This window comes from Dendrobates tinctorius, unplaced genomic scaffold (genome assembly GCF_039654945.1).
Source record: "Dendrobates tinctorius isolate UK_male_01 unplaced genomic scaffold, ASM3965494v1 ptg000003l, whole genome shotgun sequence".
Taxonomy (NCBI): domain Eukaryota; kingdom Metazoa; phylum Chordata; class Amphibia; order Anura; family Dendrobatidae; genus Dendrobates; species Dendrobates tinctorius.
The window spans coordinates 101,273,767-101,292,738 of NW_027361671.1; the positions used below are offsets into that span (position 1 = coordinate 101,273,767).

At 41.9% G+C, this 18,972-nt stretch overlaps 1 protein-coding gene across 2 annotated transcripts in view; it reads left to right on the forward strand.

Annotated features, from left to right (window-relative positions):
- Nucleotides 1-12,631, forward strand: part of SH2B3 (SH2B adaptor protein 3) — a 269,281-nt gene extending 256,650 nt beyond the window's left edge. For both annotated transcript variants that reach the window (XM_073564202.1, XM_073564279.1), the window contains exons 8-9: nucleotides 3,042-3,213; nucleotides 11,474-12,631. In XM_073564202.1, coding sequence (XP_073420303.1) covers nucleotides 3,042-3,213; nucleotides 11,474-11,781 — 480 coding nt within the window. In that variant the 3' untranslated portion in view covers nucleotides 11,782-12,631. The remainder of the gene's footprint in view (nucleotides 1-3,041; nucleotides 3,214-11,473) is intronic.
- The last annotated feature ends 6,341 nt before the right edge of the window (nucleotides 12,632-18,972 follow it).

Consider the following 18,972-nt stretch of genomic DNA (forward strand, 5'->3'; position numbering starts at 1 on the left):
TGTTGTCCAATTTGTCCTGAGTACGCTGATACACCAAATGTGGGAGAAAACTATTGTATGGGCACACGTCGGGGCTCGGAAGGGAAGTAGTGACGTTTTGGAATGCAGACTTTGATGGAATGCTCTGCGGGTGTCATGTTGCCTTTGGAGAGCCCCGAATGTGCCTAAACAGTGGAAACCCACTATAAGTGACACCATTTTGGAAACTAGACCCCCTAAGGAACTTATCTAGATGTGTGGTGAGCACTTTGAACCCCCAAGGGCTTCACAGAAGTTTATAATGCCCGGGCATGAAAATAAAAAAATCGTATTTTTTCCACAAGCATGATCATTTAGTCCCCAATTTTTTTATTTTCCCAAGGGTAACAGGAGAAATTGGACCCCAACAGTTGTTGTCCAATTTGTCCTGAGTACGCTGATACCTCATATGTGGGAGAAAACTACTGTATGGGCACACGTCGGGGCTCGGAAGGGAAGTAGTGACGTTTTGAAATGCAGACTTTGATGGAATGTTCTGCGGGTGTCATGTGCGTTTGGAGAGCCTCTGATGTACCTAAACTATTGAAACTCCCCACAAGTGACACCATTTTGGAAACTAGACCGCCTAAGGAACTTATCTAGATGTGTGGTGAGCACTTTGAACCCCCAAGTGCTTCACAGAAGTTTATAACGCCCGGGCGTGAAAATTACAAAATTATTTTTTTCCACAAAAATGTTATTTTTGCCCCCAATTTTTTATTTTCCTAAGGGTAACAGGAGAAATTGGACCCCAGAAGTTGTTTTGCAATTTGTCCTGAGTACGCTGATACCCCATATGTGGGGGTAAAACACTGTTTGGGCGCATGGCAGAGCTTGGAAGGGAAGGAGCACCATTTGACTTCTTCAACGCAGAATTGGCTGGAATTGAGATCAGACGCCATGTTGCATTTGGAGAGCACCTGATGTGTCCAAACAGTGGAAACCCCCCAATTCTAGCTCCAACCCTAACCCCAACACACCCCTAACGCTAATCTCAGCCCTAACCCTAGCCCTAATGGGAAAATGGAAATACATTTTTTTAATTTTATTATTTTTCCCTAACTAAGGGGGGGATAACGGGGGGTTTGATTTACTATTTATGGCGGTTTTTATGTTTGGCAGCTGTCACACGCTAAAAGACGCTTTTTATTGTAAAATTAGTTTTTGCATCACCACATATTGAGAGCTATAATTTTTCCATATTTTGACCCACTGAGTCATGTGAGGTCTTATTTTATGCGGGACGAGTTGACGCTTTTATTGGTATCATGCTCGGGCATGTGACATCTTTTGATCGCTTTTTATTCCGATTTTTGGGACGCAGAATGAACAAAAACCAGCGTTTCATGAATTTCTTTTGGGGGAGTGCGGTTACACCGTTCCGCGTGCGGTAAAATTGATAAAGCCCTTTTATTCTTCGGGTCAGTACGGTTACAGCGATACCGCATTTAGGTCTTTTTTTTATGTTTTGGCGCTTTTATGGAATGAAAACAATTTTATATAAAAAAATAATTATTTTTGCATTGCTGTATTCTGCGAGCTATAACTTTTTTTTGTTTTCACTGATGACGCTGTATGGTGGCTCGTTTTTTGCGGGACAAGATGACGTTTTCAGCGGTACCATGCATATTTATATGCGTCTTTTTGATCGCGCGTTATTGCACTTTTTGTTCGGTGGTATGAGAATAAATCATTATTTTTTGCTTCGTTTTTTATTTTTATTTTTTAAGGGGTTCGCTAAAGGGGTTAACTAATGGCACAGTTTTATAGGGCGGGTCGTTGCGGACGCGGCAATACCAAATATGAGTACTTTTATTGTTTTTTTTATTTCCAAAAAATGAATTTATTAGGGAATTTTTTTTTTTTTTTTTTTTTTTAATCTATTTAGCGATTTTTAAAAAATTATTTTTACATTTTTTTTTTTTTTACTTTATTACATTGTCCCTGGTGGGATATCACAGTCCTGTGACAGATCGCTGATCTGTCACATCACAGATCACTGTGACAGATCAGCGATCTGTCACAGGCACTGCACAAGGCTTCCTCCTTGCTTGCGCTTTGCAGGCACTGAGGAAGTAAGCTCCCTACAGGCCCCCGAAGGTCCCCGTCGCCATCTTGGATTCGGGGACCTGCAGGGATGGAGCCCCCCGCAGCAGCGCTGCACATTGCGCTGCTGTGGGGGGCTCAGGGAAGCACGGAGGGAGCCCCCTCCCTGCCGATGCTTCCCTTTAACCTCCGGTACACCGCGATCGTGTTTGATCGCGGTGTGCAAGGGGTTAACGTGTCGGGGGCGGTCCGTGACCACCCGGCAGCGATCAGCGGCGCTTACCACGTGGGCGCCGCTGATCGCTGTGACGTACTATCCCGTCCCTGGGATTTAAGTCCCAGGGCACATGGACGGGATAGTACGTCACATGACAGAAAGGGTTTAAGGAATTTTCTTATGCTCTGCTGTTTTAACACAATTAATGTATGTGTTTTTATAGGACACTTTTCATGCAAAAATGTTGGTCCTTAAGTAATTTCATGAAAATAAGGCTGGTTTCACATTAGCGTTTTTTAGAGCAGCGCATCGTGCGCATCCATATGTTTAACATGGCGGGCCCATGGTCTTGCGTTTGCACGTGTTCGTATGCGTTTACGCGCGCATGCGTTTTTTGTGGTGTGCGCCTAGGCACGCCCGATGCAACCTGTTGTATTTTTGGGTCCGTCCAACGGCGTCAAAAAAGCGCATGCGCACGGAATGCGCAAAAATAACATTACAGTCTATGGGAACGCAGGCGTACACATGGACATGCGCATGCCTGCATTTGAAATCGCATGCGTTTTAAGAGTTATCATGGCTAGAAACTGGTTAAAACTCATGCGCCTAAAAAACGCAAACACATGCAAAACGCATGATGCGTTTTTTGCATGCGTGTCTATTGCGCGCGAAGTGCAGCGCTAAAAAACGCTTATGTGAAACTAGCCTAACACACTGTTATTCAATCTAGAAGACTTTAACATTGTCTTATTTTTTCTAGCACCTGCGACTCACATTGACAGAAAGAGGTCAGTGCCGGGTCCAACACCTCCGTTTCCTGTCTGTAATCGAAATGCTTCACTACTTCCGTTTGCACCCAATACCACTAGAGTGTGGAGCTGCCGGAGACGTGAAGTTGTCTAGTTATATAGTGTCAGCATTTCATTCACAAGGTAAAAGTGCGCTCCTCTCTGTTATTAATGTGGGATTGTTTACTCATCAACACAATGTGTACAGTACACACAGCTCATATGACTGTCCACACTAAGTAAAATGGTTTAATTGTCTCCATATGCTTCCACCAGCCAAATGTGTAGCTTTTTGGCAGAGGAACAGAGAGAGAGTGTCTTTAGATATGTCATGAAGGTGGAGAATGAGGTCTATGTGACGTCCTGTGTTATTTACAGATGATTCCGAAACTGATTCATTTTGCTACCCTGCTGCAGGGAACAGTAGACATTTAATTCCTGGCGCTATGGAAAAAAAATGTTTAATTCAATTAGTTCATTTTTTGCATTGGGCCTGACGTCACTATTTTGTCTGAAGGATCACATGGTACACTATCCTCACTTGCACCAACAAGACTTTGACACCCCATGGGCACATGTAAGGTCAGCATGGCACAGCTTTACCCAAACACCAACTGTTGACATGGTCCCAGGAAGGCACGGGGAGTGAGAGAATGTGAGCCATGCAGTCACTGATGTGGCACTACACTCACTCACAACCCTGACAGGCTGAGAGGCCCTTTTCACTAGCACCAGTGAAACAGCGCCTGTTAGATATAAGCCCGGGCCGTTAGAAACCAGCCCTGGTAGCTTGGAAAGAGTCGAGATCACAAACAAGTGGATTCGTGAATCAAGTTAAATAAGCAACCCAAGGTTAAATTATATACACTGCTCAAAAAACTAAAGGGGGCACTAAAATACCGCATCCTAGATATCACGGAATGAAACATTCAAGTTGCAAATGTTTATTTATTAGACAGTGGAATGCATTGAGAGCAATAAAACATAAAAATGATCAATGTAAATCAAAATTACCGTATATACTCGAATATAAGCCGATCCGAGTATAAGCCGACCCCCCTAATTTTGCCACAAAAAACTGGGAAAACGTATTGACTCGAGTATAAGCCTAGGTTGGGAAATGCTCCATAGATTATTCCCCCATATGGTGTCCCCAGAAGAAGCTCCATAGATTCTTCCACCATATGCTGCCCCCATAAGAAGCTTCATAGATTGTTCCCCCATATGCTGCCCCCATAAGAAGCTCCATAGATTATTCCCCCTTATGCTGACCCCATAAGAAGCTCCTTAGATTATTTCCCCTTATGCTGACCCCATAAGAAGCTCCTTAGATTATTCCCCCATCTGCTGCCGCTGCTGCTGCAAGTAAAAATAAAAAAAATGACATACTCACCTCTCCGTCCCTGGGTGTCAGATACTCACCTGTCCTGCGTCCATGGCTGCTCACCGCTATCTGCTACGTCATCGGTCAGTGACGTTCAGACTGCAGGGGGTGCGGCGCGCACTAATCACGCCACCGCGCCCTCTGCTGTCTGAAGTCACTGACCGATGACAGACAGCAGCAAGCAGCCATGGACGCAGGACAGGTGAGTATCGCTATTCTTACCCGTCCTGACGCTGTCTCTTGAGCCCCCAGCTTCTCCGCGCTCTCTCTTCCTGCTTTCTACGGTCTGTGTTACCGCTCATTAAAACTCATGAATATGCGCATATTCATGAGTTTTAATGAGCGGTACCACGTGACCACTGAAGGCAGGAAGAGAGAGCGCGGAGAAGCTGGGGGCTCAAGAGACAGCGCCAGGAAGGGTAAGTATGACCTGACACCTCCAACCCCCCGGTGTTTATGACTCGAATATAAGCCGAGAGGGGGACTTTCAGCCCAAAAAAATGGGCTGAAAATCTTGGCTTATATTCACGTATATACGGTAATATACCATGGAGGTCTGGATTTGGAATGATACTCAAAATCAAAGTACAAAATCAAATTACAGGCTGATCAAACTTCAGTGGAAATGCATCAAGACAAGGAAATGATGCTCAGTAGTGTGTGTGGCCTCCACGTGCCTGTATGACCTTCCTACAACACTTAGGCATACCTGAATTAAAGCATCAGTCATCTCTTGGACAGTCTGTGGTGCAATGTGGCGTTGGTGGATGGAACAGGACATGATGTCCTAGATGTGCTTGACTGGTTTCAGGTCTGGGGAACGGGCAGGCCAGTCAATAGCATCAATGCCTTCATCATGCAGGAACTGCTGAAGCACGTCAGAATGCAGAATGAACCCAGGACCCAAGTCGCCTCCATATCGTCTCACAATGGGTCTGAGAATCCCATCCCAGTACCTAATGGCAGTCAGGGTTCCTCTGACTAGCACATGGAGGGATGTGCAGCCCTCCAAACAAATTCTTTCTCATACCATTACTGACCCACTACCAAACCGATCATGCTGGAGGATGTTGCAGAAAGCAGAACATTCTCCACTGCGTCTCTAGACTGACACATGTGTTCAGTGTGAACCTGCTCTCATCTGTGAAAAGCACAGGACGCCAATGTCGAATGTGCTAATCTTGGTGTTCTCTGGCAAATGCCAATCGCCCTGCACGGTGTTGGGCTGTAAGCACAACACCCACTTGTGGATATTGGTTCTCATACCACCCTCATGTAGTCTGTTTCTGACAGTTTAAAGCAGACGCATGCTAGTGGCCTGCTGGAGGTCATATTGCAGGGCTCTGACACTGCTCTTCCTGATCCTCTTTGCACAAAGGAGGTAGCGGTCCTGCTGCTGGGTTGTTCCCCCTCCTACTGCCCCCTCCACTTCTCCTGGTGTACTGACCTGTCTCCTCGTATCTGCTCCATGCGCTGGACACCGTGCTGACAGACACAACTACCCTTCTTGCCACAGCTCGCATTGATGTACCATCCTGGATGAGCTGTACTTCCTGAGCAACTTCTGCCTCATGCTACTGTAACTCTAGGGTTGAGAGCAATGATAAAATGCAAAAGTGACCAAAACAACAGCCAAAAAGGAAAAGTTCAGAGAAATGGTCTGTGGTCACTACCTGCAGAACCACTCCTTTATAGAGGGTGTCTTGCTAATTGCCTATCATTTCTACTTGTTGTCTGTTCCATTTCCACATCAGCAGGAGAAATTGATTCACAATCATGCGTTGCTTCATAACTGGACAGGTTGATTTCACAGAAGTTTGATTTACCTTGAGTTGCATTGTGTTGTTTAAGTGCTACCTTTATTTTTTTGAACAGTGTATTTAGTCACCTTAAGGGCACACTAGACAAAACACAATATACACAATGGTTATACATATAAAATGGTCAGATATGCAAATACAATAGTGGTAGAATAGAGCATGCAGGATATAAGAGTCAGTTACTAATCAGATGAAAGTCCTGGCTTGCAGGGGAGGGGCTGCCACATGGGAGGCTGGTGCTCCCCTCTGTTCCTTGACTTCTCCCCACACAATGTGTTGTTGCCACCTCCCCAGAGAAAAAGTAGCAGGACATGCTTTACACAAGCATTTAACCCCTTTGGGTCACTCCCCTCTGGGCTGAACCTGTGTCCCCTCCCGTTCCCTTTGGCAGCTCCTTAATGGATGGCCCTAGGGAGGCAGTTTTGGCGTCATCGGATCTGACCGGGGCCCCGTCTAAGCATTGAGACCAAACACAGCTTGGCTACCTGGCTTCTACTAGTCATTCTTCCTAACTCTCCACCCAGGGGTGCTAGAATGCATCAAGACCCTGGAAGGCGTTTGGCCTGTTTCCGAGATCTCAAAAATATAACCCATGTATGGCTAGGATTTATGATGAGTCCATATTCTTATGTGAAATCCTAGCTGTCTGAACAAATTAGTCACAAAATGCTCTGGATGAACAGAACTATAAGTGCTACTCAAATTATTATTTGTAAGAAATTTCAGCTTATAGCTTTAATCCATTAATGCTTTGTATAAAAGCTGTTTAACAGAGCATTTTCTAAAAGAGTCAAATTAAATATACATATCTTGTATATTTGTTTAAAATAGCCCAGGCAGAATGTGACTGATTGCCAATTACTTAGGTGAGATATTTATAAAGATGTGCAGATTTAATAGTAAAATTGTTCTGAATATATAGGAAAAAAATAAAGAAAAAAACACTATGGCCCTGATTCATTAAAACAATTAAACCAGAATTGTCGTAAATCGCTTTGGAAAGATTCAAAATTTTTGTGTAACCCTGAGTTGCGCAAAAATTTTACAACTTTTGTCATTTTCACCCCAGGTTCTCCCAGCTCCATTAAAATTGGTGGCCTGGGGCATGACCGAGATGTGCCATGGCTCGTCTAACTCATGACTGACTATGGTGATCTTTACACCTGAATTCTCACTACAGTCATTGACAGCAGTAAGATTTGTGGCAATGAGCACGCCAATTGTCAGATGCTGCTGGTTCATTAAGAGGCATGCGTCTCAATGAATCTGCGGCATATAACTCAACACGCCCCCTCATCAATGAATTGGGGCCTCCTTTCCAGAGCAGATGTTCTAAGGATCCTCTGCAGGTTTTTGTTCCCTTTTGCCTACAATATCTTGCTGTACTACTTACCGGCATCATCTTTGAGCACTCCTGATGGACATAAATATGGTATCTCCCAATCACCTCATACCATGCACTGTCCTCCCTCCCCCACTGCATCTAGCTCACGCTCTAATTTTGAACCAGTCACAGAAGAAGAAGTAAGCAGGCTCCTTGCATCTTCTCGCCCAACCACTTGCACCAGTGACCCATTTCCATCACATCTCCTCCAGTCCCTTTCCCCTGCTGTCACCCCTCACCTAACTAAAATATTTAATCTCTCTCTCTCTTCTGGTATCTTTCCCTCATTTAACATGCCATCATACATCCACTACTTAAAAAACCATCCCTCGACCAAAACTGTGCCGCTAACTATAGATCTGTCTCTAATCTTCCCTTCATCTCTAAACTCCTGGAACGCCTAGTCCACTCCCGTCTTATCCGCTATCTCTTTGATAACTCTCTTCTCGACCCTCTCCAATCCGGTTTCCGCTCTTTACACTCTACTGAAACTGCCCTCACTAAAGTCTCTAATGATCTACTAACAGCTAAATCAAATGGTCATTACTCCATGCTAATTCTCTTGGATCTCTTTGCAGCATTCGACACTGTGGATCATCAGCTCCTCCTCACTATGCTCCATTCCATTGGCCTCAAGGACACCGTTCTCCTGGTTCTCCTATCTCTCTGACCGCTCCTTTACTGTATCTTTTGCTGGCTCCTCCTCCTCTCACCTTCCTCTTACTGTTGGGGCTCCTCAAGGATCGGTTCTAGGCCCCCTCCTCTTCTCCTTGTACACTGCCCCTATTGGTCAAACAATCAGTAGATTTGGTTTCCAATACCATCTCTATGCTGATGACACCCAATTATACGCTTCTTCTCCTGACATCACGCCAGCCTTTCTAGAAAACACCGGCGATTGTCTAAACGCTGTGTCTAACATCATGTCCTCACTATATCTGAAACTGAACCTGTCAAAGACTGAACTCCTTGTGTTTCCTCCCTCTACAAATGTACCTAAACCCGACATTGCCATTTCTGTGTGTGGTTCCACTATTACGCCCCAGCAACATGCCCACTGTCTTGGGGTCATACTTGACTCCGAGCTTTCCTTCGCCCCCCACATTCGATCACTGGCTCGCTCTTGTCATCTGCACCTTAAAGAATTCGACCTTTTCTTACTTTTGACTTTTGCAAAAACTCTTACTGTTTCTCTTATTCATTCTCGTCTCGACTATTGTAACTCTCTTCTAATCGGTCTCCCTCCTACCAAACTCTCCCCTCTCCAATCTGTCTTGAATGCTGCAGCCAGGATCATATTCCTCACCAATCATTACACCGATGCCTCTACCTTGTGCCAGTCATTACACTGGCTACCCATCCACTCCAGAATTCAGTATAAACTTATTACCCTCACCCACAAAGCCCTCCATGGCTCAGCACCACCCTACATCTCCTCCCTTGCTTCAGTATACCATCCTACCCGCGCCCTCCGTTCTGCTGATGACCTAAGGTTAGCATCCTCAATAATCAGAACCTCCCACTCCCGTCTCCAAGACTTTACACGTGCTGCGCCAATTCTTTGGAATGCACTTCCCAGGTCAATACGATTAGTCCCCAATCCCCACAATTTTAAGCGTGCCCTGAAAACGCATTTATTCAGACTGGCCTACCGCCTCAACACATTAACCTAATCTATCCCTGTGTGGCACAGCCAAAAGTTTTACCATAACCAGGTTCCCCGAATCATGTTCCCACATGCTTTGTGCATCCATTAGCCCTCTGTGTCTGTACTGTTACACACTTAACATTATGGCTGGTCCATACAATCAGGGCAACTGTTACCACCCACCTTTCGTGTCTACCTCTTTCCTCATAGACTGTAAGCTTGCGAGCAGGGCCCTCATTCCTCTTGGTATCTGTTATGATCTATGTGATTATTGTTATGCTGTAATGTCTACCGTCTGTACAAGTCCCCTCCGAAATGTAAAGTTCTGCGGAATAAGTCGGCGCTATAGAAATAAAATGTATTATTATTATTACATGACCACTAAGGACAGTGATTGACTGCAGAGGTCTTGTGCTGGTATGGAACACCATCACTGGCAGCCTGCAACCATAGACCATTGGGGAAAAAACAGAAAATCCAGTGGATCAGAAGATGATTTTTTTGTTATTTCAGAACATTTTGTTTTCCTTTTTTATTTCAAACTCACGTACCACTCTTTAATATTAAATTGGAACTCGTGTCTTACTTTACTATGCTTTTGTTACTTGTCAGTATACTAAAAGTACATTGTTGTATCACTAATGCCTAAAGTAATAGGTATTTTAAATATTGAACTAAATATATTTACAATGAAACCAAAGCAAATCTTACAGGTTCTCCCGACAGAAGAGAGGTTTTATTTAGTGTGCAGCTGCGCCTCGCTCAGAACTCGCTGTTCAAGTTTTCATTTCAGAACTGAATTGATTCATTGATAGCAGCCTCAGATGTTTCTCAGTTATCCATTTCATTAGAGTGAAGCTAAACCTTTCACTAACATATACTACACACACTATGCAGTCAGAGAATGCAAAATGTAGAGTCTATGTGATTTCAAAATAAATTGCATGTTTAGCCATTTACACAGGTCATTCATTACCTCTGCTGCCACTTCCAGGCAAGAGGCTGCTAAGCTTATGCCATTATCGTTATTCTACTTAGAATGGCTAAGCTCAAGATTTACACAAAACCTTCACATAGTATGATCATCATTCACAGCACGTCACCATTATGAACTAAATTTTATTGTGTGGTACAGACCATGAGCAAAGGCCCATTTTGACAAACTGAAACTCAGGTTGAAGCATTGGTAGGAACAGCCATTTCACTATTAATAACCTCTGTAAGGGTGTATCTACACAGAAAGATAATCATGAATGAGCATTCTTAAGAACGGTCGTTTCACTATAATGTTTTAGTGTAAACAGGTTGCAGATCACCCGATCAATGAGCAAAACATTCAGTATTCGGGTGAAATGATCTCTTGCGCAGTGTAAAAGATCATCGTTCTCGGCAGTGCATTGTCTTGTATAAGTAGTACATTGCAATGCTGTGAACTATGGCAGCCTCTGTACCCTAAATGATCTGGCCACTGCCCACTTATATATCAGTAGCTGAGTTTATTCTTTCAGCGCTGCCTACTAATATATACGTACCCCAATTAATCAAAATTATACGGCATTATATGAATATTAGCGTCGTAGGGACTTTCCCTTAGCGTCTCAGTAATGTCTTCAGCAGATAGTAGCTGATTGGAGGGCAATAATAACTTCAGCGATCAATGTGTTAAAGAAGGAGGAGATCATAGCTGTATTCTTACATCTCACCCACTGAGCTATGGTGAGGTGTGTTCTTTTTCTGCTGTGTGGTGCCTTCTTATGATTGGTCATCATCATAGAGGGAGAAGAAGTACACGGCCCCAGCAAAAAAAATATCTGACAACATCCATTTGGACTTAACAAAGGTTGACTCATTAGGTGGCAAATATTTTGATTGCTAATATGTGTGCAAAGGAGAGGTGAAATAATGAATAAAACAAAAACAAACATTTTATTCCGCTCTGCAGCTACTATTACAACCAGTGTCTAGTCCAGCATGAAAATTTCATGAAAGGTTCTCTTTAATATTCAGTTGTTGATTTGTTATATATCACTATAGAAACACTATAGAATTAACAAAAAAAAAAGTTTTAATCATCTGGCAGCGTTTTTATTCATGGAATTCCGATCCATATAGTTTTTAATACACACAATTTTTCAAGTTTGATGAATAATTTTGTTTCTATTCTACAGACCAGAGCCCCGCCGTCAGTCCATTACTGTTCCCACTGCCAATCCAGAGATCAAGTTTGGAATGCAGTGTTACCCACTTCCATCAACCAAACCTGCAGCGAAACCCCTATGCGGATGACATGCTACCTGGATCCTATTCTGAGCAGATTTTCCACTTAGTCCCCCCTCCAGAAGAGCTGGAACGCAACTTTCTACGCAGTGAGTCCGTGAGGGCGCAGTCGAGCAGTCAAAGGGAATCTGACTACGAGATGGACTCTGCCTCAAGGGGCCATATACGCGCAATAGACAATCCTTACACGCCTCTATGACAGTGCGGCCGTGTGCTGTAAATACTGAACTGACACGTTTACCTTCCTACAATCACAAAAGCCTTAACACATGCTGATCAGCCAAGAATGTAATCTGTCTTTTTTATTGTGTATTATTTCTTTATATTGCAGGGATGAGTAAAGTTGTACATCCCCTTTGGGTGTTATTGTATTAGGCCTGTTAAAGGGCCCCGCTTTCTCCTGCCTGGTATGTGCCAATTTAGGGTGCAGTGAAGGGTTAAGCTGTAAGCAACTTATCAGTTAGATTTCATGTTACTGTTTACAAATGGCAGTCGTGTAAAAGTGAACTGTTTCAGTTCCTAGAGACGTGCGGAGTAGCTGTCCTCTTCTGTGTTACATGCATTATCGACCAAGACCGTCCATCTTTATCCCTTTGCAGAGATTGACAAGCTAGTTTCAGGTAGCACTTAACGTTGGGCCTACAGTATTATTTACAAGAGTTGGGTCAGTGTTGTTTGTAACACAAAAATGCTAGCATTCACTATATCACTATCTAGGTAGCTATGTAACATTGCAACTAAATAGCCCATACTATTGTTTCCCTATGGGGTGACTAAGAAAATGTAGCCCCAACTACCTTTCAGTACATAGAAACCATGTTATTGTACAGAGTACACGTCCATCTTTTCAGAAGAAGGGATCAGTCTTTGTGTAATATATACACTAGTGTAGCCGTAGCTCCAGTGTAGCATTTCATTTTGTATATCCTAGGAGCCCTAAACTAGGACTTCAGTGACACTAGTACAATTTCACATGCTCAATCTACTATAGTAGACCAGTGATTAAAAAAAATGGATAATTTGATAAAGCATTAAATGTGCAAAGTTCAGCTTGGATCATGAGATTATTTACTTGAATTATGTCCCCACATTCACAAGCAAATTCGCAAATGACTAAAGAATTTCCACCTACAGCCATTTATTGAGGATCAGCAATACCTTTTGTTATATAGCCTTATCTAGTTAGAGTTCAGGACTGACCACTAAATGTGCTCAATTCATGGAAAAGTTTAGAAAGCCTTTAAAAGGGGTTACCTGACTCACAGAAATGTTTTTCAAAAGGCAGTGAGTGTTAAAAAACAATAAAACAGTCCATGCTTAAATAAGAAAAAAGAGCTTGAAATACAGACTAAGAAAACTTGTTGAATTAATGGACTCACTCTCTTGCTCGAGGATGCCGTGGTGCTCTACTTATTGTGCAAGAACATATGACATCCAAGAGATCCAGAACTAGCGGCACTCACCATCCATAAAATACTTTATTTTCAAAACACCGTTGAAAAATGCATTGCATGAGGCAATAAGTGGGGCGCGCTGACTATGGCCAATTCACACTGTGTCTTGGGCTTCAGACCTGTAGAAGCGGTAGACACAGTGTGAAACGACTGTCATCAGCACGCACCCCTTATTCCCTCAAGCAATGCATTATTAAATGGTGTTTTGAAAAAAGAGTATTTCATGGATGGTGAGTGCCACTAGTTCTGGATCTCTTGGTTTATAAAACAATAAAATAAGCCATACTGCAGCAGTCAAGGGACTTATGGTCAGCACTGCATTATAAGCTTGATACAGACAGGCTGTGATCAAGGTCCCACAGTTGACCGAAACGTTGGCCATTATACATATTGGAGCTTTAAGCTGACATTTCAGTAAAGTTTCATTTCAGTTTAATTTCATTTTCTGATTGCATCTCTTGGTGTATATAGTTTTTTAGTTTTTTTCTACATTTGGGTGAATTTCCAATAGCACTGTAGCACCCACACTGAACTGGTAGTGCCCAACCATTATATCAAGTGTCTGGGAAAAGACGTCATTGCTTCCTGTCCTGGAGGAGACCACCCAGAGCTACCTGCGCTGGAAACAAGGAGTTTGGAGTCACTGAGAATACCTTTTTTGATTACTGTATAGCATTTGCTGCCTTTTGAAAACAAAAAAGTTTGTAAATCGGACAACCCCTTTAAGCATTGTCTGTAAGCATACATCAGTGCCTTATACAGGTCAGGTTCCCATCTGGTCAAAGAGACTTATTAATCTCAAGTGCCTTTGTGATCACAAAAGAGCTAATATATATTATATATATGATTATTTAATCATGACAGCTTTATACTGCAGTCTGTCAGCATAACTTCCAAGCTTATCTACAGGATAATGATCTTTTCCTAACATTTTCCTTTCCCCCTTAAACTATTTCTATCACTCTTTTACTTATGCCACGAGCGTTCTTGATACCTGCTTTGTGGCCTTTTTTTTAGAAATGTTCCTCGAGGGATCCTGCAATGGGCTCCATACACGTATAGCATATTATGTCGTCAGCTGCATAATGATAGTCTTCTCTTAGATCAGCACTTAGTGCCATCCAGCACTTTTATTTTAAGTGTCCCCAAATGCCCAAAGTTAAGGGAGCGGCGGGTGAGATATGGTGGGGTGGTCACTCCACTGTATATTTGTGACGGGCACATTGTCCTTCTGCATTGTTCTAAATGCAGCGTGACAGAATACTTCAGCACGCGGTTACTGACAGGGGTCTCCAAATGGGGTCTGATTGGATGTCTCCTGGGAGAGGCAGAGGAGCCAAACAGATGGGGGGAAATACAAAAGTTTTTAAAAAATTCTAACTTTCTATACCAATATGTTCTAAAAGTATAACCTCTAATATTTATGAATAGGGAATAGAAAATCTCCGCTTGCCTATGCCTGGTTAGATCTAAAACCCCTCAAATATTTAATATACAGGGAGCAGTTTTAGTTGTGTCATGTATGTGGACTGTGGTCAGCTCTTAAAGAGGTTGTCCGAAAGGGTAAGAAATTAAACTAGCTGCAGGAAATGTTCTAAAACTGAACTAACCTGTCAAGTGAAGTTGAGCAAATTTTACAAAATTCGGTTTCGATTATAATTGGCGACGAATATTGTATTTGCAATATTCGCCGAACACAGCCGAAAGTTATCGGAGTCAATGGGAGTATAATTGTCCGAATATGTTCGGAACCGATCATCAAACATAAATTTGGCACAAATAGGATACTAATAAGGCACGAATATGGCAAATTCAGATTCGGCGACCGATTCCGAACATATTCGCTCCACTCTTCTATCAAATCACCTGTCTCTCTCGCACCAGTAATCTGGTGGGACCCACCAGTCTGTTTAGATATCTGGAGATGCCACAACGGCATCTGAATTCAGCGACCAATTAGTGGCTTCGTAAATGATGCTGAGATGCATGGTCAAATGGCTAAACGGCATGTTATCGCTCCAGAGAATGGTGGGGGCCAGCCAATGGCTAACAAGGCAGGGTATTTACTAGGTGAATATTCAATGCCTGTAAACCAGATATAGAATAAAACAGACTTGTACTTCTGGATTGCATCTACAGTATATTCTAGAAGTATTTTATCACTTTTTTTGCATTGTTATTTGCTTTCATTGCAAAACAGATCAGTTAGAACATGTGAACACTCCCATAGGTTATAATGGGTACGTGTTATATCCATTAAAGAAAAAGGATGCAACACGGACGTGTGAATGAGGCCTCAAACAAATAAAACTAGCAAAAAGCTGACATAAAAACACCATATGCTTAGCATTATAGTTTTAGATCAGCACCAGATTTCAATCTGCAAAAAATAGTGAGATAATGAAATCTGGATTCATATGGGTTGTCAGCCATAAATCTTTTTCTAAAAAGAGCTATATATTTTATTAAGTAAAAATAAGAATTCATACTCACTTTATGCACTAGATCTGACGCTCCCCGACTCATCTCTATATTAGGGCATCACCATTGAGAGTCCCCTAGTTGTGGGAGAGGCGCAGCTGGAGAGCAGTGCTGTCCTTTCTTTGTCTGCGGCGCTCTGTAGTTTATTGACTCATTCTGTACCTATTATTATGATATATTGGGTTCAGTAGAAGAAAAAAACCCATGGATATATTTATCTTGCTCATGGACTTTCACTACAGATAGTGAGACCCTCATATACTCTAAGGCCCCGATCCATCAAAGCTTTTACACTAGAAAAGTGGTGTAAAAAGCTTTGAAAAGTTGCAAAATTTTTGTGCAACCTAGAGTTCCTCAAAAATATTGTGACTTTTGGCATTTTCACACCAGTTTCTCAGAGAGGGAGGGGATGGGGGTGTGATGCCACAGCTTCTCTAATGTATGATGGGCTGTAGTGTTCCTTATGGCAGAACTCTAAACTCCAGGCACTGAAGCGAGAATTATAGGGAGGCACATGGAGGTGCTCATAACTTGTCAGATGCTCACAAGAGTGTATTAAATCAACACACACCTCATCAAAACTAGCGTGAAAAGTGCCAGTCTTGATGAATCAGGGCCTTAGGGTGTCTGGTGAGACCCAGGCATTATCTTAATTCGTTACAACCCCCACATGAAGACTGGTGGGGGAATGGGAAGTGTCGGAATTAGAGCGAAGTGGGTGGGAATTGACCTGTGAGGGGTGCTATCTGTGATTTTCATGGATAGCACTCATACCTGTATTAGCCGATGGGGTCATTCACATGTCTGTGATTTTTCATGGGCTGAAAGGTCTGTAGAAAATCATGGACTGTTAGAAAGGAGAAAGTGGAAAATTTTTATTTTTTCTTACACGAGAAAATCAGATGACACTCGTACCACACTCTGATCATTCTCTGATCAAAATAATCGGGCCAATTTTACGTACCGTAAGTGAAAAAATCGGACATCTGAATGAGCCCTGAGAGAGCGAGATTAACTGGATGTCATTGAAAAGACTAGTGGTTAGGAATTGTTCGCTTAGCAGCAAGTCTCACATTACTGCCAAAGCTACAATTTTGATTGTGCAAATAGCCAATAAAGCAATAATACAGCCTGGCGGACTGTTGAGCCGTGCTATACACCACTTCAACCTGCTATTTTAACTTGGATAAAAATGAAGCCTTAATGCTGATTAGATCTAACTTTATATATGTTTAGATCCATTTTCTGTCCGTTTATAAAAGACACGTTCATGGTGAGATGCCAATAGTTCTGCCAACCACACCCCAAGTGGCCAACACCATTACTACTTGTTTTACAACTGTAACATCCAAAATAAAAGCAAATATTTGATGTGCCATACTGAGCAGCAGCACCATTTCTTTCTTTCACAAAATCCCATTCAGACAAATGTGTACCTTGGATACACAAACTGATATGTTCTAAAATCTCATATAAATTAAAGTCTGGTATACCAGGAATGCCAATGACGGCTCTAAAATAAGGGACTTGTAATGACCAATGGTCAATGGAAATCTCAAGTTCAAGTTCTGGATATGATCTTACTTGTCCAATCTTAAAATGTTATGGGATATCGCCTTGATATGTCTTAACATTAAGACACCAAATTTATATCCCAGCAACCGCGGCTCACAAAGCCAATATACCATACACAACTCCAAAAAAAACAGACTCAGATACTGCCAAAATAATAAAAGATTCATTTTATTGACAACTCATTCAAATGTTACCAGAAAAGGAAAAGATACCACAGGTACAGTATCAGTAGGTGGGTAACCAGGGTAATATCACAGATAGTTCCATATTATTATAACACAGGCACAGAACATCGGGTTCTAGTACAATTACATCATATACAGTCCATGGTATTGGCACTAGGGTTGCAGTACCCCATCAATAATAAATCCATCACACAACTCTATGCAGGTACAAATGCATCTAATAAATAAATGTATCCAGTGATACCAACATAGTACAAGCAGAGAAAGGAAAACAACAATATCCAGTGCCAATATGATCATGTTATCAACACTACCCCTTTTGTAACATGATAGTTCATATGGATAATAACAAATATAGCAGCATTTATAACCCGCACATTGTTCTGATGTAATTGCCTGAAACACCCGAGAGCACACCACACCCGACGGGCGTTTCGCACAGAAATGCTTCGTCCAGGGGTTTTTGACGTTATAAATTCTGCTCTATTTGTTATTATGCATATGAACTATTATGTTACAAAAGGGGTAGTGTCGATAACATGATTATGTTGGCACTGGGTATTGTTGTTTTTCTTTCTCTGCTTGTACTATGTTGGTATCACTGGATACGTTTATTTATCCTTATTTATTAGATGCATTTGTATCTGCATAGAGTTGCGTGATGGATTTATTATTGATGGGGTACTGCAACCCTAGTGCCAATACCATGGACTGTATATGATGTAATTGTACTAGTACCCGATGTTCTGTGCCTGTGTTATAATAATATGGAACTATCTGTGATATTACCCGGGTTACTCACCTACTGATACTGTACCTGTGGTATCTTTACCTTTTTAGTAACATTTTAATGAGTTGTCAATAAAATTAATCTTTTATTATTTTGGCAGTATCTTAGTCTGGTTTTTTTTTGTGTTATGTCTTAACATTATACAACATCCCTAATGGGCCTGATGTATGCCCCTCTGGATTCTGTCATGAAATATTTCATTAAATGGGGTTCAAGATGTTAGAGAAAATCTTAGTGGTAGGTCATCACAAGGGAAAATCCATTCAAAACCATTGAAAAAAATCTGATTCACAATAAAAAGGTAGTAAGTGGTAATGGACTGAAAAAGTAATTGCATAAGGGATGCACATTTGTGTTATTTTATGCATCACTTCTCCAATTCTTCTTCCACTGACCGTTATTGCAAAGCCCGAAGACATAGCAAGCTGCCCTGTGTTTGAATAAAATGATAATAATGAATATAATCCTGAAATAGAGTTGTTAATTTGCATTTTTAATAAAACACATGTCAAAAATTAAAAGCTAGTGTGACTAAGACCGCCAAGGGCCACATGCCCTTTGCACCACCCTCTTGTGCTGGATGTTTGCGTTTCCCTAAAGGCATTTTAGACAGAATGTTTTGGAATTCTAACTGGAATTGAAAAAAAAAAGCTGCAACCTCGATGACTCTGAAGTGCTCCGATCACTGGTAGAGGGAAGAAAGAACAGGCTCATTCCCAAAAAAAGCAACCTAACTTGTGGGGATTACTTCCACAGGGAGTGAATGCTGGTTGTGTTAACTATAACATTACATTTATTTTTATTTAAGAAAATATAAAATTGTATACCAATTAAATTGACTTCACCATAAGTAGACGACTTTTTAAACTTATGTACTATTATTATTATTGGATGAGGTCAGAGGA